Below are 25,705 nucleotides of genomic sequence, written 5' to 3'. Positions count from 1 at the left end.
AAGTGCAACACTTTCCTAAAATTACGTTTTTCATATAAGTTTGGGCATATAAGTAATTACAAAGAGTTTAATTTTTAAGTTTAAAATTCTTCTTGTTATTAAAAATTAAAATTTGGGATTTTTCACATAACATTTTAATTAAAAACACTTTAGTATATGAGTAGTAATTTGTTTGCAGAAGCATGTAATTTGCCATTCTATATCCCATCTTGTAGCCTATCCAATTTTAAATAATTTTCATTTACATATTTAAATCTGTATTATGTTCTTTTATAGATAAAAATCCATAGTTTTTATGTATTAAGTGATTGGTTAAATAAAATCATGTATTAGGCTTAACCATATAAAATTACTATTTTATGTTTTAAATGATCATGTAACATCAATTTCATGCAGTTCCTCTTTTCTTGGAAATAGAGAAATATGTGTAGTTGTTGATCATTTTGATTCCCTTTCAAGTATTTTGATGAATATTTTAAAATAAAACTTATGATATGAGAACTAAATATTATAAACCTAGTAAAGTGATGTAGATTCTAAAGTTAATGCTTAATGAAGGATCTGAAGAACCAAATGCTGCTATTACTGCTGTTTGCACACAAGCATCATGCTCCATGCTTTTGATGTCTTCTAACATTAAGTGAAAAGTTAAGTACTAGACTTTAGTGATTAAAGATGTTCTCTGTTGTGCCTGGTGGAAACAGAAGACACAGGAATTGAGGACTGATTTCTAGATGACCATTTCCTGCAATGGGAGTGCTGGTTTATTCTCTTTCCTGTTTCTGAATACTGCAATACGTAGATGTTACAGTCTTTATGACCATTTAGTCATAAAGATCAAATTGCAGAGATTATATAATGTTAAAGATTGCTACAGAGGATTTGATTTAAATACAGTGTGACTTCTATGCCACAGTTGGCTGATGACCACCTTTTGCTCAGCTTAGTTAGAACAGCCTTTTCTTTGAGTTCAGATTAATTCTTGTTTATTTACTTTGCTTTTATGTGAAAAGGAAATAATTACAAGTGTTTTTCATAATGTATTTTCTATTATTATTCTTTGCAATGATCTATATTATATTAAGACATAGAAACTATGTTTTTAATATTCCTGGACTTGTATTTATAATTCTGCCAGGAATTACTATGAACACTGTATTTTTAACTGAAACATCTATCCATATTTTATCTATTTCTCAATACATATCTACCTATGTAAGCATAAGATACTTATCAAAAAATGTCATGCCTTTAAGGAACCATATACTGAAGTATTACATCAGCTTTTTTCTATAGTTGATATCATGAGAAAAAAGATACCCTTTACATAATAGAGCTTTCAGTTTCTTCAGCTATTAAATATTGATAGTGATGTTAATGACAAACCATTTACAAGTATATATGTAACTTATTTTTATTGTGTTTAAACCTCTCCAAATCCAATATAAAGCTCCAATTCTATTAAAAACAATAACAAGTGATTTATCTTAACTAGCAAATCCACTTAAACCAAGAGTGGAATTTTGGCTTCTAGGCTTACAGTTCAAGCTGAATGTCCAATGCACTTGGAGGATTTTCCAATGGATGCACACTCATGCCCACTGAAATTTGGAAGCTGTAAGTATAAGGACAAAAGTATGTTTTGAAACAACAAATCACCAGTAGTCAACATCTCTGCAGGATCATGCAGTTTCTTCTCATATTATGGGATGCTTAATAATTGACCAATAGGATGCAGAAGTGAAAGACATAGTGATTGACCTTAACTAATTAATTGGAATATTCCATGATTCACTCAATTTTATTCATTCTTAGATGAAAACATGATTTTTTTCTACTAAAAACTCTTATGTTTTAGTTTGTGCATAAAATTAAACCAGGGACTGTTGTAGAATCAATACTATACCTTATTCATATTTTTCCACATGTTAAAATGTAATTTTTTTCAGTTTAGAGTGAATTATATATGACAAATTCTACTGCTTGTTTTCTATTTGGCTGTTATAAAGGTCAGAAAAAGAGATAAAGCTCATGCAGTTGTCTGTCTACCATTGACCTGATAGGAGAAGTTCTTTATTTCCTTAAAATTCAGCTAATGAAGATGGCAGCATTGGATGGTTACACATCAGTATCTTCTGTGCAGATAGAAAATCTCTAAAAGTTTCTGTGCCTCTGGCTATTCACTGGGTCACTGAGTTGTATCTTATATGTCAAGCAGAAACATTCACACTACGGACTAATGGAAAGAGGGAAGTCAGACCATCTTTCTGGCCCACAGGACACTCCAGGCAGGATCAGGATTAATTCATCAATGCAACTAAGCAGCCCCCTCTGTCTAAACATGCCTTCTTCCCTGACCATTTTAGAAAGTTTGCTCTTTCTGGCATCCCATCTTTGAACATTCTGAGCAGCTTTAGGCTTTTCTTTTCCTTCGGTTAAACAGAAGTTTCCACTTCTAATCTGATTAGATGTATGGCTGGCTGAAGGAGAAAGAATGTATCTCCTCACAGACTACCAACTCAATGAAAATATAATAGACAATGAAAGAATAGAGTCCTCCATTGCTCTGAGGATGGCAGTTTTGTGGAGAGATTCAAGCTTGTTTGCTTTGTATATCCTTGTAGCAGGTGTCAGTTCTTAATTTTCTCTGAGAGCCTCCTATGGACTTAACCACAAGACTTTCCTTATTGCCATGGAAACCATAACTTCAAAACTGGCATTTCTTCCAATATTATTTAAGATAGTCAGTCATGTTATACAACGTAAACACAGTGTTGAGAAAACCAGAACAGATGCGGCAGGGAAACTTATTTGCATTGCATAAGTGACATTAAAGACAAACTTGAAAAGCTTTGGCACCCAAAAGGATTTATGCAAGATGCAGTAATGATATAAGAAGGACAAGTGTTTTCCATAGATGAGGTATTGTTGCTATGACATCAGATGTCAATGGCAAGATGCGTCAATACTGAAAATGAGATAAATTTATTTGGAAGGGTTTGATTTCCAATTAAAAGCTTCACAGAGTCCATATACAAAGTAATATGCTATGCGGTGCCTGAGATTATGACAGTTTGCTCTATAGAAAATGCATATGTTAAACACACTAAGTTTTTGATCCTAATTCTTTGCATATGCAATTATTACGTTTTTTAAATTTTGCTTTCTTCACATTCATATTCTGACACATAGCGAAGCAGTTTGTTCATTCTCTTATTTATCCTTGTGTATAGCAAGAGCTTGAGGCATCTGTTTTAGCAGTATGGACAGCAGTGTGAAGTGAGGGAACAACCTTAACAAGCTGGCACAGAAAATGTTTGGCAGAAGCAACCATGACATTATCCTGTAGATGCTTCTTCCTGTCTTTTAGAAGTACCACTACTCCAAAGTAATTGCATTTTTGGAACTTTATCATTCTCCTCAAATAACAGAAGCATCTTTTCTGCATTTGTGCAATTGAAAACTCATTATTGTTTTACTCAAATCAACTTACATCTTTATGTTTTTATTGTTTCATTTGACATGAAACTTCCTGAATGTAAGTGTTGTAAAACTCTGTGCAAAGAAACTGAAAACTTAATTTTTTAGGATAAAATTTCATAGTTTAACATGAATTAGGATTATATCTATTGATTACTGAGTTTAAGCCAGTGAATATTCATATGTATAGCGCAGGCTAGCATTCAAACATAGATGACTTGGATAAATTAACGAAAATCACTCTATGATATCAATCCTAGTTTCAAAGTGGGATTTATAAAACAAACTGACTTCTCCTTTTAAACACTTTTTTTAAATTTAGTGTGTGTGTGTGGGGGGGGTAAGTGCAAGTGAGTGCAGATTCTTATATGAGCTGAGATCCAGGATATGGAGTTTCAGAAATTTGTGAGCCCATCCAGCATGGGTGCTGATAATCAAACTGTGGCTTTCTGCGGGAGTAATACCTACTCCTAACTGCTGAGCCATGTCTCCAGCCTGTCTTCTCCACTTATACTTTATTAATAAAGATAGTGTGGGTTTGAGCACAAGGGAGTGGCTCTGAGATACACTGAATTACATTCTGTTTCTTGTTCTCTCACTACTGTAAAAAATATACAAAAACAGACTAATAGAGTAGTTAATGAAATACAGTAATTTGTTTTAATAGACATATAATGGATCAACCACTTGCTATAATGTGTTCATGGACTATATGCCAACTTAATGTAATTTCCAGTTAGCTTAAGCATCAATCTAACAGGAACAAATTGAAAGTACTTACAGGAAAGAATGATACATCCTTTGCCCACCTATATAACATAACTTTTCAAAGAATATCATCACTTTTATACACTCGTTTCTGTTAGTTATGTCTAGTGATAATAAGAAAATTAGAGGAATGTTTGTTTCATATATTTTTGTTTGTTTGTTTTTTTGTTTTTCGAGACAGGGTTTCTCTGTGTAGCTTTGGAGCCTATCATGGCACTCACTCTGTAGACCAGGCTGACCTCGAACTCACAGAGATCTACCTGCCTCTACCTCCCAAGTGCTGGGATTAAAGGTGTGTGCCATGAACGTCAGGCTTGTTTGATATTTTTCATTGTACACCATTGAAAATGCTCTTGTAGAAAGGACCATGATGTTTACTCGGGTGGGAACCAAAACAAGCCACTTGATGAACTGTAAATGAATGCTTAGTTAACTACATTGCTAACTTATTAATGTTTTCAGTGGCATCACAAGTGATCATTTAATTGAAATTAGCTAATGGTAATTAAAACTCTAGAAAAAGTAGATTTCACATGTGCAAATATATGAATATTTCTCTATGAAAGTATGTACAAACACACTGATAAATATGTATGTGTTTCTACACCTATTTTAGAATCCTGTTTCAAAAACTGTTTAATATAATGTAATTTATTTGAGGATGCATAAATGCAAGTATCAATATAAGGAGTATTTCACTGACATTAGTATTAGTAGCCACATTCAGAAAGCTATATAACATTGAATGTCATTAAAAGATCACACAGGTAGCCCATCAGTGGTGGCACATGCCTTTAATTCCAGCACTAGGGAGGCAGAGGCCAGCAGATCTCCATGAGTTTGAGGTCATCCTGGTCTACAAAGTGAGTTCCAGAACAGCCAGGGCTGTTTTTTTGTTTTGTCTCAAACAAAACAAAACAAAACAAAACTGATGGTGGGTTTAAATGAGTCCACCAGACTTAAGCTAAATGATAATTAGGACTTGGGAGGCAGTGGCAGGCAGATCTCTGGGAGTTCGAAGCCATCCTGGTCTCCAGAGCGAGTGCCAGGATAGGTTCCAAAACTACACAGAGAAACCCTGTCTCGAATAACCAAAAAAAAATGATAATTAGGTATTTACTGGGGAAGTGCTTACACAAATAATAGTAAATAACCACTGAGCTCTTCCTGATCCAGAATATGCAGTCTCGCCCTTCTGATGCTCTCACCTCAACCCTAGGGAGCAAACCAGCCTCCTCCTCTAATTTATAAGGGGTCAAGTCTGAATATTTGAAACCATGCCTATAGGGTGTGACTGCCACCACAAGGTCACTGGCAAAGCAAAATCCATGACACAAACAAAAAAACAAAAAAAGGTCATACTGCTCATGAATGATAGATACATATATTAAAATCCACTGTGTTGAACCTGATACTTGAATGAAAATATAATTGGGTCAAGTTCAGGAGTAGACCTACCTTAATACCATGAAGATACGTGCAGAATAATTATACAGAATAGATAAATATAATTTCAAGTATCATGGGGACCTGAAGACATATATTTCTAGAAAAAAGAATGAACCTCTTTCCTCCCTAGTTTAGAATGTCACCATTGTGCTAAGTTTGTTTCCCATGAAACCACATTAAAAAATGTACGAAGTTCTCCAAAGGTTGGCAGTAGAGCAGACATTATGTCTTTCTTGTATGCAATTATGAAGAGACTCTCTGCATAGGGATAGGGATTCTCAACTGTTATAAAACAGCACACGCATGGACAAAGAAAATATCCAAATAGAGAATTGCTAATACCAGATGTGTGACCTCTGCTCAACTATAGAGGCAGCTCATTTCTGATAAGTTCTTCATCTTTGGTAAAATATATTTCCTCTTTCTGTTAACCCTCAACTTAACGGAATGCTATACAACTGTAGTTGATGACACTGGTATTCATTAATTAACTTATAAATGGATATATTTGAAAATGAATCTATAATGTGATGGAATATATAATCTGCTTTATTTATTGTCAACAATCCATTCTCATTTTTCTAATTAAATGACTTCACTGATGATAAAGTCATTATCTATTGACTAAATTATACATAAAACAATGTACTTTTGGATTATATTTTTTATTTCATGGTGGTCATCATTTTAAAATAAACTATGTGAATACCTTCATAGTTTGTTCTCACAATGTCTTTCTCAGCATCTCACAATGTCTTCAGTACTGAGGGCATGTTATGATCATTGTCAATACTGAGGGAACCAGTGATGTTTTAGTAGCTCTAAAGGGAAAGTTGTTCACCACCTCTCAAAGTGCTACCAATAAAAATGCTTACATGTTCATGATTGTTCCTCCTCATCCTTTTCATACCTGTAATTTTAAGTTTATAAATTTAAAACACACATAAATTTTCCTCTATATCTGTGATCATTATTGTTAATTTGTGAGTAGTGTTTCTATTAAATCTACAACGGTAGATCTATCATTCTGGTAGTGTTTCTTATTCAAATATTTACAATGTTTGTTTCATGTTTCTGACAGATGCATACACAACCTCAGAAGTCACTTATATTTGGACTTACAATGCATCTGACTCTGTCCAGGTTGCACCTGATGGGTCCAGGTTAAATCAATATGATTTGCTGGGCCAGTCGATTGGGAAAGAGACAATTAAATCCAGCACAGGTTAGTAATATCTTTTAAATGAATATGTCGTCCCCCCAGATTAGTAGTTTAAAACAATTAAACATGTGTCAGAAATTTGAAAACATTTTACCCTTGAGCTTTATGGACTAACATAACAGCACAAATTTCCTGGGGAGCTTTTCGAGACATTCCTAATTGTAGACAATCCCTTGACTAAAACGGGTTCTGCAACAGGATTCCAAGGAGATTGATATGTGCATGCAAGTTCCAGAAACTGTCTTTCAAAACAAAGTTACTACATACTTAAAAATATCCATCTTCTCAGATCAGTCAACTTTAGCATTTATATTCAAAGTAGTGATAACAATTTTCCTCATTTCCTCATTCTTTTTTTCCTATTGTGGATAATTTATGATTATTCAATCCTTGTTTTCTGTGTAATTGCCACTGGTCTGCATGGACAGCTCCTCTCTTAGGCCATCCTCGGTAAAGAAAAAGGCAGCTGTGTAGACTAATTATTTTACATCTGGCAATAATTAAAACTGTGGGAGGAAAAAAAAAGAAGGTAGGTATGACAATTAGACAAAACTGACAGAAGCAAATTACAGCAGGCACACAGCAAGAGAAAGTCAGAATTGGTGACAGAGTTAAAAGTGAAAAATCTGGTCCAAAAAAGAGCAGTGTTGAAACCAGGAAGGATGGAGTGCAATCAATTACTGTAGCAGCATGAAGGTTGTAGCAGTGGACACAAGGGACACAAGCCAATAAGATAATCCACTAGCAGAATCTTTAGAATCCTGCTGGGGAGTGGGAATGACCTAAAGAGAAAAATGAACACTATGTCATTGGGCATAGCAGTGCAAAGTTGTGGATGTTGTGTTATTCTTTTTAAAATACTCTTGTTCTAATAGGACATTTCTGTTTTTCATAGTTTTCATCAAATGTATGTGATTATTTCTTTCATTTTTTTAAACCAGGAACTTTTCTTCTTCCAATCCCTTCCATTTCCAAGTTGTTCTGACTATTGACAATTACAGTTCCTTAAGCCTCTTACATTCTCCTTCCAGGTGAATATACTGTAATGACAGCTCATTTCCACTTGAAAAGAAAAATTGGGTATTTTGTGATTCAGACCTATCTGCCTTGCATCATGACTGTCATTCTCTCCCAAGTGTCATTCTGGCTTAACAGAGAATCTGTGCCTGCAAGAACTGTGTTTGGTGAGTGAATGCCTGCAGTACAGCACATTTTGTTTCAAAGTGTATTTCCCAAAGTTTCTCTTTCTTGATGCTCGTCACATCCATGTCTTGTGATGTGGAGTGCAGGGAATGTTGGTTCTAGTTTATAGGTGAGAAAATAGAAGTTCTGAACTGTAAACTATAATCATCAGCGCACTTTTGTCAAGGACTTAATTACCCAACTATCTTGGAACAACATTTAGGTATTTATTTTTCTGTTTAATCACTGTTTTTTAGCATTTGTCTCTATGCTAGGAGATGAAGGTGTTTTGTGAGATTTTAATTCAAGGTTGAAGAATGTTATATTTAAAAGCTTTCCATGTTAACATTTTCTTCCTTTTTTTATGAAGAAGAGTGGTGCTAATTCTTTCAATTAGAGAACATGAAAACTATTAAGCTAGACTTTCTTTACTTCCATGGGGACATTTGATTTCTTATTTAAAAACAGTGAAAGGACTTTTCAGTTTTAAATTGGAGAATATCATGATTGTAGACTTTCTATATGTACTTTGGTTTTGTTTTGAAATGCAGAAATGTAATCTATCCATTTTAGATGAGAGAAAGTCATCCATTTGAGTACTGTATTTGCTACCCCTAACTCCTCCCCTTTGTGATGTGTTCTATTGTATAATGGAAGCTGCCTTTATTCTTGTTAAGGCTTAGCTTCAAGGCACACATAGCCAGGTCCAATTAAAATGCTATTTCTTAAAGCAACACAAGAGAATTTGGTAGTATATTTTCTTACATAGAAAAGACTGAACACATTCTATAATAAATAGATTGTCTTTGTGTTTTTGTGCTGTGGTACTCTCATTCACTTATGAATTTGATGTTCAGAATGTGTTTCCATGTCTGCACCAGGAACTGGAAAAGCAAAACACACAAAATATAGCTCCTGCATCAGATAGCTTGTTAGTAGATGGAAGCAGAATAACTGAAGGATAATGGCAATGTGGGATGAAGGCTTTATTGTAGAGGCACTTCCATATTGGTTAACAACTTAAAGGTTATCCTCTTACATTAAGTTCAATGAATAAGATTGTAATTTAATGTTTGAGACTTGTCATTAAAATGAGTGTGAGTGTTGCATGCAGAAAGGATGGGCAAAATCATAGCCAAGGAGAATGGAATGTTCATTATCATTAAAGAGTGAAAGGACATGGTATGTTTGGTGACAACTGTTTTGGTGATGAACAGTGGAGTTACAGATAGAGACATGGTTCAAGGCCTTAATGAGAAGGGAGTTGCTGTTCTTTTGAAAAGAATGAAATCTCAGCTATGGAATAAGCAATCCTGCTCAGTGTTCTGTTGTCATGACATTGTTAAGCCCTAAGAAAAAGGCTTGCTATTTGATAACTCCTGTATATTTTATTTTGAAAACCACTTCATTGAATATTATTAACACATATAAAGCTATTCATATTTAACATATATAATCCAGTCAGTATATACATGAAAATATCATGGTCACTACGTTCCAGCTTTTTCTTATTCTTTTCCATTTTTGTGTTGTTGGAGGCACTAAACATAATTTCCATTTTTTGACATAATTTAATCGTATCACACAGCATTGTTAGTTATAGATATTATGCTGTGTGGTAGGTTTAATAAAAAGTATACTTTTTAAAGTTACTCATTTTGTGATTAATATGATCCTATTTGCATTATAGAAAAATGTGGTGCCTTTGTAGAAGCTGAAATAAAAGAAAAACCCAGAGGCATTGAGTAAGGTTTAGAGAGATACTTATGTAGTCCAATGGAATAAAATGATTTTATTAATAAAGAAGATGAAGGCAATAAGTTAAAAAAGAGGTAGAAAAATGATCCAGGAGTCTTGGTAGATATTCATCAAAACTATAGAAAAAGAAAAATTTAAGATGATATTTAAGGTAACCTTTCATGATTTCTTGAAGTGAATAATATTGTCCTGTTGTTGAATTACAAAAGCAAAATGAACAGAATAAATAAGTTAGAAAGCTTAATGTTGTCTAGGTTATGTAGATTTAGACTTTAAAGTTATTTGTAATATCAGGTTTCAGACCAGTGAGTGAATGGAAGTAGTATATACAACATAAACAGATGACAGGGCCTATTGATAAACATTGGGATCACTGGTTAACGGGTAATGGAATTTATGCATCTAGAGTTTATATAGCAGATAAATTAGTTGGGTGAATGTGGGGCCAGGGGAGAGAATCCTTACGAATTTTAATAGGTGAGATTTAGAGACTTAATATTTGAATAGAACAATGAGAAAATCAAGAGGAAGATACAATTTCAACATCACATAAACAGGTACTTAGATATAGCTAAACACACAATCTTCCACTGAGATCCAGTCTCAGGCATCATAGCAAAAACCTTCTTCCAATTTTATGGGACTGTCCTAGAAAAAGCTAAACCGACACAATATGTACTAAGAAAAGTATGGAAGACACTATTTTGTGTTGGCAACTACTGCTGAGCGTGGACCAGTCCCTGAAATGTGGTTGGTTGATATGTTGCCTTTAGTGCTTCCTTCCTTCCTTCCTTCCTTCCTTCCTTCCTTCCTTTCTTTCTTTCTTTCTTTCTTTCTTTCTTTGATTTTTAGTTTTTAAAAATCATTTCAATTTTTGCATTTTATTTTTTTTTATACAGAGATGGAGTTGGGGAAAAAGATGGGAGGGTACATGAATTTGAGTGGTTTTTGAGGTGTGGAACATCTGGGAACAGATGGGAGAGTAAAAATAATATAAACGAGATGAACTGTTTGAAAATATCAAACAAAATTTTAATAAAGATAAGGAGAGTGGAGAAAAGAATAAGCTGAACAATTTTTGTTTTATAATGTATATGTATCTGTTTAAAAGTTTTGAAGATGAAATTTTAATCAAGATTTGTTTAGAAAACAAACTATAGCTTAAAATTGTTAGCATATGTTTATTTAATTTTTAGTAATATAACATGAAATTATTAATTCTATTTAATTACAAACCTCTGAAATGGTTTACATGAAGAGATTTATAAGTTGGCTGTTTCTCAGACACATACATTGTTCAATATTTTTGTGCATAGTGTGTGAGAAAGCAAATTAGATACAGTATAGTAATGCACTGATGAGTCATTCAAAGGTGCACTAAAGAGTTCAAGAAGGAGCAACCTCCACCTTTCTCTTCTGGTGCTTGGTAAATGCCTACATACCTTATTACACTTAACTTACTGGGTTTTTAGCGTGTCTCACTCATTATCTGGAAAGTAGGTGCACATAGTTACTGTCACACGTCTTGGAGAATATGTTCTACAGGATTATGATAAATGTCTATCAAATAAATGGGAGGTAGTCACATGATCCACAGCAATGGACAATTTCTCAATGTTAAACTCACTGCAAATTTATACACAATTAGAGCAAGGATATATTCTATTCTAAGCATCACAGTAGCTACTGTGAGTACAAAAAAGTGAAGCAAAACCACATAAACTATACATGTCTAAAACTACAAAGAGTGTTTAAAAAGTGAAGGTCTGTTACAGGAACATTTCAGAAATGAAACAACATGATCAAAGAAATTGACAAAGATATAGAAAAATACATGAAATAGTGAAAATGCAGAATAATAAAAGGCACACTGGAAAGAGAGAGAAATCAAAGAAATCAGGACCTGGCAAAAACAGTTATGAACTTTTGTCAAGTGTACATGGAATATTACCCAGTATAGATGATGTTTGAGGCTACAAATCAATTCTTAACATGAATAAAATGATTGCAATCACTCCAAGTACCTTCTTTAAAGTATAACAATAGTATCCGTGACTAAGAACAATACAACTGGAAATACATTGGAATGAAACAAATGCACAAAGAACCAGCTATCCAAATAGTAATCCACTTAGGAAGTAAGATTATGCATGGAGACAAGAATATCCAAATATAGTGTAGTGCAATTTAAACATAATTATAGAATTCATTAAAAGCAATGCTCAGAGGAAAAGTCATAGTAATTGATACCCATATTAACAAAGAAAAAGACTCAAATAAATAAATAATCTGAATTACCATACTTTATTAAAAAATTAAATCAAATGAACAAAATGACAATGAAATCAAGGAAAAGAAACAAGAAGAGTAAAAACAGATAATATAAAGGTATTAGCTTAACTCACCAGAACCAAAAGCTGTTTTCTTTTTAATATCGGCAAAATTGGCATACTACCAGACAAAAGAAAACACAAAGACCAGAAATATAAAATTGGTGTAGACTTTACTATTGACTCACAGAATGTAAACAGACCTTAACAATATTAAATGAAAAGTCTACAACTGCAAATTAAGTAATGTTGATGGGATAAATTTCTAGAAAAATGCAAATTAACTTTAACATCTCAGGAGATTTAAAATAATAAGTTCAATAAGTAATTAGACACATTGAGCAGAAAACTGGCTAGTACCAAATTGACCCCCTGATGAGTTTGCTTAAGCTTTCATGAATTTATCACCAACCATCTTCATGACTGAACAAAGCAACACTGAATTTGAATGCCAGTCATTTCTCAGAATTGAGAAGCAGAGATATTTCTCAGATACGTATTTCCAGCTTTGAAAATTACTGATTAAAAGCAAAAACATGATGTTGCCAGAAATAACAGAAATATTCATGTTAATGATTTCAAAGTAAGGCTGAATGACTTTCAAAGAAAAGATAATAGAGATTTTATGAGAATAAGTGTATATAATGAAAAAGAGAGCTTGGAAAGTAGAAGAGGCACACCAGACATGGTTTAAAAGAAACCTGCACAAAATGCCCATTTATGTAGAGGTGTGGTGAAAACATCGATATGTAACTCCAAATCAGCAAATTTGTCAGTGTTAAGGCTGCCAAATTGACTCTAAAAATCACATATTTTTAAAATTATTTGTGACAAATGGGAAATATAAATTTGAAAAGCAAAACTAGGTGTTGGGGAGAGTTGAAAGTCAACAAAAAATAGTTGCTACATAAATGTAAGGATCAGAATTCAGAACCCAGAACTCATGATTGAAAACAATGAAAAAAAGACAGGATAGTGGCATGCCTATTATTCCAGGCTCTGCAGTAATGTAAACAACAGGATATTTTGGTGTTTGCTCTTTGCCAGAATACCTTAATTAGTAAGCACTATTGCAAATGTAGATGTAAGGACTAAAAGCAATTTTTTTTTAAATGGATATTGTTAAATGGTAAAAGCATTCTTGGCAAAAGTTCTGAAAGTTATTCTTTGTAATCAATATAACTCCACATGATGTATGTATACAGGGGCATGTGAAGGACAGCAAATGCCGCAATGAATTTTAACACTTTTTATTCCATATTCTATCCTTCTTTCACTGCTGCTGGCATGTATGGGTGTAGCTCATTCAAGTGACACACAGTGTTAACATAAGCCAAATTTCTAGAGTTTCTACCCTCCCTAAAAATATTTCACTTTAAATTCAGGCAGGTTTATAGAATTTCTTTTTCTTCTTTTTTATTTTTCTAACAAAATAAAATATGAGACAATAAAACAAAAACCACCACATCAAAGCTGGACAAGGAAAACCAACAGAAGGAAAAGAGCTTCAAGAAAAGACACTGGAATCCAGTTGCAGAGAAGGACCAGTGATGAGCAAAGGGGTCTAGACCAGGCTGGTGAAACCCACAGCTGACCTGAACAATGGGGAGCTCTTGGTCCCCAGACTGATAGCTGGAAAACCAGCATGGGACTGATCCAGACGCCAGGAATGTGGGTGTCAGTGAGGAGACTTCAGAAATCCATGGGGGCTCCTGTAGTAGATCAGTACTTATCCCTAGCATAGGCGTGGACTACAAGAGCCCATTCCACATAGAAGGATACTCCCTGAGCCAAGACACACAGGGGTGGGCCTAGGCCCTATCCCAAAGAATATGACATACTCTGAAGTCCCTCTATGTAATGCCTCACCCTCCCTGGAGAACAGAAAGGTTTTGTGATAGGTAGGGTTTTAGTTGGGGGCGGTGGTAGGGGAGATGGAGAGGGAGAGGGAACTGGGATTGACATGTAAAACAATCTTTTTTCTAATTCAAATAAAAAATGGAAATAAAGAATAAATACAACTACCACAAAAGAAAAGAGCATGAGCTGTCTTTTTGGAGCCTATTTCCTGTGGTGGTTTGCCTGGCTAGACCTTGATGCAGTGGGGAGGGGACTGGTCCTGCCTCAACTTGATGTGCCAAGATTTGTTGACTCCTTGTCAGAGGCCTTGCCCTTTCTGAGAAGTGTATGATAGGTGGTCTGGAGGGGAGATCGGCGCGGGGGGGGGTGTGGAGTGGAAGAGGAAGGAAGAATTGTGGTTGGTATGTAAAATGTATAAGATATTTAAAACAAAAAAGAAAAGGCACTAAAATAAGAGACCTGCTTGATAACACACTGCCATAAAATTACTAAACTAAAAGCTATAATATATGTATGTGGAAGACCTGGTGCAGACCTGTGTGGGTCCTGTGTTTTTTCTACTCCAGTCTCTATGTGTTCATATTACTTTTGCTCAGCTGATTTGGAGGGGCTTGTTCCCTTGGTGCCCTCCACCCCTCTAGTTATTACACTCTTTCTGCCTCCTCTTCCATGCTGTTGCCTTTGCTCCGCGAGGAGGGATTTGGTGGAGACATCCCATTTAGAGCTGTGTGTTCCAAGGATTCTCTTTTTGTGTAATGTCCATGTGTAGGTCTCTGTATTTGTCCCCATCTGCTACAGAAGGAAACTTCCCTGATGATGACTGAATTATGAGTGTAGAAAAACATCATTTGAAGTCATTTTTATTGTTTAAAAAAGACAGTAATATTTGGTTTTAGCCTAGGTCTCTAGGTTGTCTGATCTGTGCTTCTTGCTCATCCAAGTAGTGTTGGATATGGGTTGCATCTCATGGAGTAGACCTTATGTAAATTAAAAAATTGGTTGGATACTCCCAGAAGTTTTGTGCCACCATTGCACTAGCATATTTTGTATGAGGGACAGATTGTAGGTCCAAAGTATTATGGCTTGGTTGGTGTTCCGGTTAAAATTTCTTCCTACAGATCATTAGATCATCTTCCCTTCCTCTGGTACAAAGCTTTGAACAATTTACCTTCTTTAAGAAACAAAACAAAAACTATGAAGGTTAAGTTCATGTGCCCTGGAGAGATACCAACTCCTAGGATCATTCTACCATGAATAGAATAAGAAAGTCAGTAATAAGTAGACAGGGAATTGAAATTAGAATGTGCATTTGTGATAATACAGATTTTCCTTTTTGATACTTTGCTGATTCACTTTGCATTATTTTGATGTCTTGCATAGACATCCATTCAAAGGGACTGTCCTTGTACCTACTGATGATAATAACACCATTGTATTCCTCTCAGTGTTTATACTCAATTCATGCAACACCAACAAATACTTACTGAGCATCTACTTATCAGCACTGTTTCAGAGTCTTGGACAAAAATAAATAAGGTTGCTTCATGATAAGGCATTTGCTCTCTCTTGCCAATGTAAGGAAATACTTGAGAAAACTTTTAACTACTTTATTTCAATGCTATACTTTCAAAGCCCTCAAAAGTGAACCTTGCATTCATAATACGCAACCTTACTTCATTGCACAGAATTTGTGTGTGTTTGGGGGAAGGTGTAACTATTTTGGTGTGGCTTTCAGATGTTTACATTATTTAGAACCTTATATGAATAAGAAATAATTATGAAACATGACACTGCTCTGTACTCAAAGTCAGATTTTTGTTTTCTAGTATTTGGTATGTGTATGAAATAATTGTCTTTTTATTTTTTCTTTATATTATACAGAGAGAGTCTAAAAGCCAATCCTTTTCTTTGAAAACTAAACTGGGATAAAGAGACCATTAGGGTGTAGGCATTTGGTTCAAAAGATGAAATTCAAATGCTTAATTTCATAAAAAGTTCAAGATGTTGTAATGTGTGTATGTATGTGGGGAGAATGAGTGTGTGTTTCTGTGTGTGTATGTATTTTTATCTATATGTGCTGTGTGAGAATGTTTCGGTATGCTCTGTATGTGTATGTATGTGGGGATGTGATAAATAGAAGTCTATGTGTAGGTATGCTTATTTGTATATGTATGTTTGTTAGTGTTTTATGATTTGTGATTATATAATGAGTATATGTTAGGGGGTGCTTTGTATTATGTGTATTATGTGTGGTAATAAATGTGAATTTGTATGTATGCATATTTGTGTGTGTGTGCATGCGTGCACGCATGCATGCATATGTTTGCAAACTTGGAGTGTCTGTCCTCACTTTTCCACCTTGACTGAGACGAGTTTCTATTCCTCTTCACCAAGGTATGTTGGATAAAAGATGCTGTGCCATTGTCTCTGGCCCATGCATGTGTTCGGTAATCCAAATTCAGATAATCAGGTTGTGCTTTTAGTCATTGAGCCATTTTCACAACACCAGCTTCAAAGAATTTCCATGGGGTCTTATATTTTTAATACATATGGCACCAAATTCCAAAGGGAATGTTTGGATTGTTTGTTTTTCTTCTTAGTCTTATGGACTTGGTTGGTTGAAATGACTTTTACAGGACAGAGTCCACATACAGAGAACTGAGTGCACAAAGCTGCCCTTTCTGTGAAAATGAAGTTCAACAACAGGTTATTAAGTCCTTTGGCTAATTAATGAGCCCCTTGCAATGCCTGATCCAATAATCTTTATTTATTGAGCTAAACTGCATTTACAAGAGGGTCTGAGAAATTGCCTTGCTGAGTATTATTTGGGGTTTGTTACATATTATGTTGTTTTCCAGTAGGGTCTGTCAAATCCAAGACTCACAGTTGTTGTTATGAAGGTGATAAAGTCATGAGGAACATTTGCTCTTGAGATACAGGGTATCTTTCTCAGGGATGGCCCTGTAGTTACTGATGAATGGCTTCTGGCAGGTTTCCTAGATCCTCTGTGCCTTAGTTTAATCTCTCCATCAAACTGGGTGAGTAATAATCTCACCATCATAAATGATTGTGTTACAGGAAATGTAATACACAGTGTGTGGGGGTGGGGTGGAGGGGTGGGTAGGTGTGTCTGCCTTTATGGAACAGTTCTCATGACTCTAGCACAAGATAAATGATGTGTAAGTGTCTGCAATGATTATTATCTTATTCCTGACACAACTTTCTTCTTCATATCAAGACACACGGAAAGGAAAGCCAGCCTGTTTTAGATAGAGTAACAGTGATCACTGTGAGACAGAATTTTTGAGGCATCATAAACTTGGAATTTATGGCAACAATAGATCTCGCCCGGAATTCAACTACTTGGCATCTGACCATCATGGGTTGATTTTTTGTTTTTGTTTGTTTGTTTGTTTGTTTGTTTGTTTGTTTTGAAGAGAGTGTCCAAATCCTCCACAGTATTTTATTTGGGTGGAATATAGCAGTTATAAATTCAGTTTTAGTTTGGTAAATGATTCAAGTCAATTCAAGTAGCAAAATTAAGTTCAATACAATTAGTGAAATTCCATTCAAGGTGGGGGTATTTAATTCAGCTCAAGTTACTTTTGGCCTCTGTTTGCTTCATTCTTACTAGCTTCAGGCCTGTGTAACTTCCTTCAGTAGCACCATTTTAGAAATGCATGCCATTGAATATTGTTTGTTAGATATAGTTCCTGTGCTCTGAATTGATGCAATTCTCCTAAGCAAAAGTTGAGTCACAATTAAGTCATGAATCAGTGTGTATTTTCCAACACTTTGAATGTAGAAGAAGAGGATTCCTCAGAAGGAAAGAAACGTTGTAGGCTGCTTTAGAGGAAGTATCTATCATGAATTCATATGTTCTATTCTTACATCACATTTGTTTATCACTAAGCTTGGCAATATCTTGGCTTTCAGCTTGAATAGGAACATTCAGCTAAAAGAGGACCTCCCTGGGATTTTATAGCCTCATCTCTCTGAGTTAGTGGCAGAAATATCTATCTTCCAATGTTCCTGTGTGACCAACCCTCTTATCTACATACTAGAATGCATCTCTTCTCACTGGTTTAATGATATTGTAGCATTAATCCATCACTATCTCTGATATCATCAGTGCATTCCATATTAAATATCACTAATAAAAAACAATGTATTAGTCATCAGATCCTCAAGCCAAATACCCTAACTTTTTGACATATTTGTTCCACTATCAAGCATGTTATGTTTTGTCCACATAATCATGATTGTATCTTTCTTATTCCACCTCAGTCCTCTTGCTCAAATCTTAGACACACCTAAATATAGCAACCAATTCAGCAATCAACTATCAATGCTCTCTGACAGAATGTATTCCTCATCCTATGTCAAGGTATTGCCTGAAATTAATTTCTCTATTTGGTTTTCAGAATATCATTTCATTGAATCACATTTCATCCTTAATGCTTTTAATTACTTCGCTGGCTTCTACTTCTCTGACCACAATGAAATGCTTAATTGTTCAATACCTAATCAATTTTTTGATCCATACTTTTCTACCTTGACAGTCTCGATTTTAATCAACAGCTATTATCATTTGCATGAGACAATGTATGCCTATGCCTCTTCCTTAAGTTCAGGCACACACATCCAACTGCTTTCCTAATATCCTATTTTGAATATTCAAAGGACAAACACATTATGGACAGAAACAATCTTTCAATTTTGCTTCCTAGATATCCATCATTTTGTGGCGTCTGTGAGGCATTATCAAGTCTTTGACATAACTGCTTTCCTTAGTCTGTTTGGATTACCATTGCAAGGCACCACAGTTTGTGTAATTGTTACCACAGAAATAATAATAATAATAATAATAATAATAATAATAATAATAATAATAATAATAATAGGTTTTTTGAGACAGTGTTTCTCTGTTTTGCTTTGAAACCTGTCCTAGAACTCGCTCTGTAGACTAGGCTGATTTTGAACTCACAAAGATCTGCCTGTCTCTGCCTCCCTAGTGCTGGGATTAAAGGCATGTGCCACCAATGCCCGGACACAGAAATAATTTTTTGTAGTTTGGTGCGTTTATCATGAGGGCTAATTTTCTGACATATCACTTCCTTGCTATTTCCCCTTTCCTGATAGTCATTCTTGATGGTGTGTGTGTGTGTGTGTGTGTGTGTGTGTGTGTGTGTGTGTGTGTGTGTGTGTGCATGGAGGGGTGTGAGCAGTAGGTTATTGTGAAGTGTGGGTTTCATTTGAAGAGGATCTTCATGACTATCTTCTTCTTAAGACGTTCCATCTCCAAATAAAGCCACAGTAGTATTTAGCACTTCAATAGGTTGAATTTTGGGAAACATAAACATCTAACCTAGACTTTTTGTTAACTTGTTTTGATTTTGGTACAAGACTGTTGTCAGTATAGCAGCCAGATTTATCATTCCAACATATAAGTCAAAAAATATAACTCTTTGCATACTTTTTTCACTCTACAATTACATTCTTTATTAATCCTATCCTTCGTACTTCTCCTCATATCCATACCATGCTGGGCATTCAGCAATGTGCTTTGTCTACGTCCTCTTCCAGAATTTCTCTTTCCCACTGTATCTGTGCAACTTATACCTTTTTATCCTTTGAGTGTTTCTCAGTGATTATATTCTCAGATGATTAACCTAACGTCCTGGATGAACTGTAAACTGTTTTCTCTGTCCTGGCATTTGCTTCCTCGGTTCTGAATCCATTTGGTTTCCCTATCACATATAGCATCTGTGATATTCTGAAGAACAAAATGATGTCATTAATTTCAGACTTTCCAGCTAGAATATTAATTCTTTTAACTTTTGTAATCCTAAGAATGCCTGTCCCATAATCTATTTTTCCACAGAATTTTGTTAATACATTTAACTCATTGATGCTCAGTAAGAGAAAAATATGGCTATCACATAAATATAAGAAAATGATCATTAATAGAAGATGATATAAAATGAAGTAGGATAATATAACTATGAATTCTTAAATTAGTAATTGGTTTAATTGCAATGTCTTGAGTCATTTAATACACCTGATCTATTGGTTTTCTGAGTACTAACAACAATGATCTAAACAATTTAAATAACCTGGGAGAATGTTCCTTATATCAAAAGACTAGAGAGCATAAACTATAAGAGATTAGTTGAACGGATGAGTAGTTAAAATGCTGCTACGCAGCACATGTTTAAATGTATGAAGATTTGAATACACTTACAAAGAGACATTTAGGTGGTATTTTTCTAACATGAAGAATATTGTATTTGATATGTTTTTATAGAAGAACAAATAACTGTGATGGAATAAACAGAAGAGAAATGAAATGAAAGGGAATTTTACATTATGAATTTTGTAGTATAAAGTGACTAACTCTAATACATTAATAAATAAGCAAGTGGTAAATGACTGTGAATAGTTAAGTGATGTGTATACACCAGTAATAAAGAAAGCCTGTATCAGTTTGACTCTGTTGCTATGTTGAAAAGTCCATTCAATTTCTGTATACTCTGAACCTTTTCCACTGTAAATGGCTACAAACACATGCTATCTCCATTGTGTGAGTGCTAAGAAGATGCATGAAATAATGAATGGAAGACTGACTTATATTTCCTGTGTCTGAATATCTACAAATTGTTTAAAGGAATATAGGTCATGAAGGGTCTTGATTGGTAGTAGCTAAGAAATTGATAGATATATACCACATACATGTTCATATATGCCCATGTGTGTTTGTATGCTAATATTTTTATTGGGGTAAAAAATAAGTTTTCTTAAAATGTAGGACTCATATCCATGCACGAGCAACCCTTGACTGAAACCTGGTTGAGGAGTCCCCTGTAGACTTACAGTTTATTTACCACTGCCTCAAAACTGTGTTCCTCACCTTACCCAGATTATTTTCCTGTCTAGTACACACGGACATATTAATTTGAAGACTGTGGATGAGGGTAGGCAATGATAGGAAAGAGCACTGTAGAAGCCTAAGGTAAAACAAACAGTGCCAAAAAGGATAGCTGGGAAGAAAATTTTGGATGAGTAACAACTTCTGTTTGTGAAGCTAAAGCTATGGGGAAGTCTTAGGAGGAAAACGATAATTTTCACTGAAATTCACAAGAAGGTGTTAGAAGGAGTATAATGTGTGGATGATGGCAGGGTATGATAATAATGAGCATGAAGTCTGTACATGGCAGAGATTATTTCTAATCTCCATTTTCCAAGAGGCACCGTCTGTACAGTGCTAACAGGAGGCATACCTGGCATCTCAGAATTGACATTGGCACAGAGCAGCACATGCTAATCAGATGCAATCTGCCAGCCCACCAGCCACCTTTCTCCCTGCTGCTGTCACAGTCTCATCCCCGCCGTCCCACTGCCAATTAGGAAAGTGACTGAAGCAAAATACAGTAATAAGCTATGGCAAGGAAAATTAGAGAGTCTTTTGAGTTCTAGTTCAGTCTGAGATGATTTGTCAATAATATAGGTAGCCTACCTAAGCTTTATCAGCACAAATGAAATAGGATCACTTTTCAGTAAGGGCATAAGAAGGAGATTAAAAGTATATGCTATTGTTAGTTTAGTTGGTCAACTTTGTATTAATTTTGAGATTTTTACAAGGGCTTGTAAATATTAACAATATAGTTGTAATCATTAAAGATATTTAATCCACTCTCATTTTTATCTCAAAAACAATATTAAAAGCACCATGGTATGAACATCCTAATGATACCATATACTGAGCTAGTTATGTCAAATTTATTTGTTGTTTAATTCTGAAAACAAATTCCTAGTTAGGACAGCTACATTGCCTTTCTATTTGCAGTCAAGGAAACTGTGTTCCACCAATCTGTTCAGAGGGCCTATAGTATATAATTTCTCCATAACCCCTTTCCAATTATCAAATACCTTATCAACAACAAAGTACCAATTTATATATTCTTTTTTTGAGAATAATGTTTACTAAAATCATGTCAGAACTGAATTCTCATCATCACTCTTTGCTGTCAACAGATAGATATTGAGGAAGTTTGTTTGCTTTGCCCTATAGCTGAAGTTTTCTTATCTACTACTGGATCAAGACTGATACAATAAAAAGTGTATTAACCTTCTCATCCCTCCTTTCCAAATCTTACAGCTGGCATTTTAAAACAAAATTACTCCAGTTAAACCATCTCTAAGCATGTAACTACTCATAGTTGCATCATTTTAGTCCTTAGAAATCCAGAATAATTTGAATGTAATTTGACAACTGTCTTCTAAAAACATTTGTCAAAAACATTTTGCCTTGGAAATCATCTATGAAATCTTTTAATGTTATAGAGTGCATGAGAAAGCCTGTGGGTATTGAAGATTTTTTTCTTTCTGTAATTTTGGTGGTTTTGTTGATTCAGGCTTTGTTATGAAGAGTGGGTAAGGCATGAAGAATGATGCCTTCTCCTGCTTCGGCCTCCCAAATACCACTATTATTCTGACTTCCCCTTTGGCTGTGATTTGACCTAGATTTTAAGTGTAGCTTTTGTTTTAAGCACTTACACTTTGAAGTTGTAATGCAGAGAACAATAGCTTTGCTACTGGATTCTTCCACTGTTTTAGAGGTTTATACCATTATTAGAGTGTGATATGTTTACTTATACAACAACAAACTTTTGAATGTTCATGCTTAGATTTTAATTTTAAAAATTATAAAAGCCATTAGTATGTTCAAATGTGTTTTATCATTTCAAGGAAATAGTGTCTAATTGGATGATTTTTGTGATAAAATTTTTCTAATGCATTATTCCTCACAAATAACATATTTACCCTGCTAGATCACCTTAGGGAGTTATAAAAGTCTCCCAAATGATTAACATTTCCACATTCACCCTACATTTTGTGGCAATGCAATTTACAAGAATTAAATAGAAAATGGATTTGATAACAGTGGGGAGTTTGTATAGAAAAGGGCTTTCTTTGTTGGTCTGCTGTTCTTTTATTGACTTATTGTCATAGTGCCAAATGTGTTATTTTATCCTAAACTCAAGAAACCCCAGTATTTCTGTGAAACTTAGCTGTAGACATACCTTTTGACTATGTTAGATAAAGGACAGCAGGTGTCTGAGGCAGCTGAGTTTGACTATTCCACGTCTACTCTTACTGTAATGCAGTCAGTCCTGGGCAATCCTGACTTCAGAAATCCCAAGGTTAGATATGAACCTTGCTAAATATTTGGAAATTACTTTTTTGATAAGGTACACTGGGAGTTGACAGGTCATGTTTGCAAGATTTGTTTTTAAGTAACAATAGCAAATTGGGATCATTTGATAGCAACTGATTATCAAATTATGATAATTAAAGAGCTGAATCATGCCTTTGAGGCATTTAAGGACAGTGTAGTTCAGTCATGAATATCAAGGGTTTAATTAATCCAGAATTTCAGTTCTATTATGAAAAGATTCTCAGGTTTGTAAAAAAACAATGGAAGAATGGGGAAGAAACCAGTAGAAGGCACTCCATTTTCCTTTCTGATGATCCATGCTAAATTATTTCACCAAGTGGAGAATGAGTAACTAAAATATAAATGTCTGGGTCTTTCAGGCAGTCATTTATATAGTTTAATGTTCTTTGGTTTTTCTCAGTCTACCACTAGATGGGACTCTTACCTCCTTCCTTTGCCTTCTCAGCAACTTTATTCACCACTTATCTAGGGGGGCTGAGGAGCATTATAAAAACCAAACAGAAGCCACAGAAGTCTGAAACAGACAGATTCTACATGAGTTATTTGCATTTGTCATTGGAATTCTGTAGAATACATATTCTAATTCTCAATGTAGAGACTAAGTTAATGAAGAAAGAAAGGGGGAAGAGAGGAGAGTTTATAGTTGTTGGGTAAGTGCAAATGCCAGACACATGTATTTATACTACCTACCCACAATCGAAGAAAGCAACAGTTCCATTTTTCACGTGGAAAGGTTTATTGTGGAATAGCTGCAGGTGCTATGCAAAAGCCATCATCTTATGTAACTTAAAATGATGTTTATATTTTCATTGAATTAAGCTATGTCACTCTACAGAAGTAGGTAGAAGAATCAACACCTCATTTCACTTTAATACCCACTTCTTTCTTTACTTATAGTCATTTCCCAAGCACTTAAAACCATTCTATGAATTCTATGCCCTTAACATAATAGAGGCCTTAAAGGTTTCACCAGTACAATATAAGACTAGACAAATGAAATTAATATATGTTATGAAACTATAAATGATTTTGAAAAAAAGGCCATTTTAAATTCTTGGCAAACAGTGGTGTTTCAAATCAAGCTGTCTAAATTTTTGTATTATGTTTACTATTTGGTAGTACTGTGATTTTCAGTAGGACACTTAACTTCATTTTGTTTCGGTTTTCTTGTATTTCTTCTTATATTAACTGCATCAGTTAATGTATTAAAGATAACCTCAGAGGGTGTATAATTGTTGCACCAAGGAATAAAAGCAAACAAGCAAAAATACTTTCTTCTGGATCAATTTCACCAACTATTTTGAATTTTCCCATGTGCCTTCCATCTGTCTGTGGTTACTGGACTGTCTATAAACTCTCATCTCTTTTTCTCCTCCCACCCCCTGTGTGTGTGTGTGTGTGTGTGTGTGTGTGTGTGTGTGTGTGTGTGTGTGTGTGTGTGTGTTACACAATGAATTCTGGGAAAAGCAAGTCTTGAGGTTTTAATTTCAAATGCATACACCATTTGTTTACAGATTTCTGCATTTCTATGCACAAATATAGGTGCCTTTACTTTATGTATTATATTTATTTGTTCAGAAAGAAGGCTTGCTTGCCAGGCACTGTGATGGGCTTTTCAGATGTAATGTTAAGCAAAACTGAGATACCTCTCCTCAGATACTTAGAGGTATGAGGTGAGGGGCAGATGAAGAAAATAAGCACATTTTATTGATTATGCTATGGTAATATGAAAAATACTCTCTGGCCACACAAATGCCCTCACAGCAGTATGGTAGTACCACCCTACTCACGATCATGTATCTTCAAGCTCTGCTAATATCTGAGTTCCAAAATCACACCAAATCTGTATTTGTGTGAATGTAGCTTCAGTTTCAAATTTACTGTGAACCAAGTTCATTCTGTTTTGAAAGTCTTCTAATATCTCACAAATTTAAGAGTTACTACCAGCATAGATGTTAAATTGAATTAAGAAACATTTTGGGGGGCTTATTAGTACTAGTATAATTCTGTTAAAGGTTGTGATAAAAGCATTAAAATAATTGTATGGTTGGTAGTTTCTCACAAAGCATAATCAAGTTATTTGGGGCTTGGAGTGGTGATGAGGCAAGTTTATTGATTAAATGAGAAGAATAATAATTAAACATTTTGATTTCTTGAAGTTTCCTTTTGGGATAGTTATTTGAAAACAGCACTGGGAAAGCTATCATATACCAACCCTCTCAAATATTATAATTCATTGAAATTCAGTTTTATATGCTTTCATAGGCTGCCTCTTAAGATTAAGCTATCAGTACACTGTGACCTACTAGAATATCTGAATTTCTTACTTAAATTTTCTGGCCACAATCAGATATTTGTGACTTTTTCTTAACATTAGAGCTTATATTAACATACTCTTTAATTTTCAAAGGTTGCCCA

General features: G+C 34.6%; 1 protein-coding gene across 1 annotated transcript in view; it reads left to right on the top strand.

The window, feature by feature from the left end:
• The window catches only part of Gabra2 (gamma-aminobutyric acid type A receptor subunit alpha2), a 134,934-nt gene that overhangs the window by 80,265 nt on the left and 28,964 nt on the right, over positions 1 to 25,705 (top strand). The window contains exons 5-7 of the mRNA XM_035453416.1: positions 1,535 to 1,617; positions 6,779 to 6,922; positions 7,951 to 8,103. Coding sequence (XP_035309307.1) covers positions 1,535 to 1,617; positions 6,779 to 6,922; positions 7,951 to 8,103 — 380 coding nt within the window. The remainder of the gene's footprint in view (positions 1 to 1,534; positions 1,618 to 6,778; positions 6,923 to 7,950; positions 8,104 to 25,705) is intronic.

Source organism: Cricetulus griseus (genome assembly GCF_003668045.3).
Source record: "Cricetulus griseus strain 17A/GY chromosome 1 unlocalized genomic scaffold, alternate assembly CriGri-PICRH-1.0 chr1_1, whole genome shotgun sequence".
NCBI classification, from domain to species: domain Eukaryota; kingdom Metazoa; phylum Chordata; class Mammalia; order Rodentia; family Cricetidae; genus Cricetulus; species Cricetulus griseus.
This window is presented reverse-complemented; position numbering and strand designations above follow the sequence as displayed.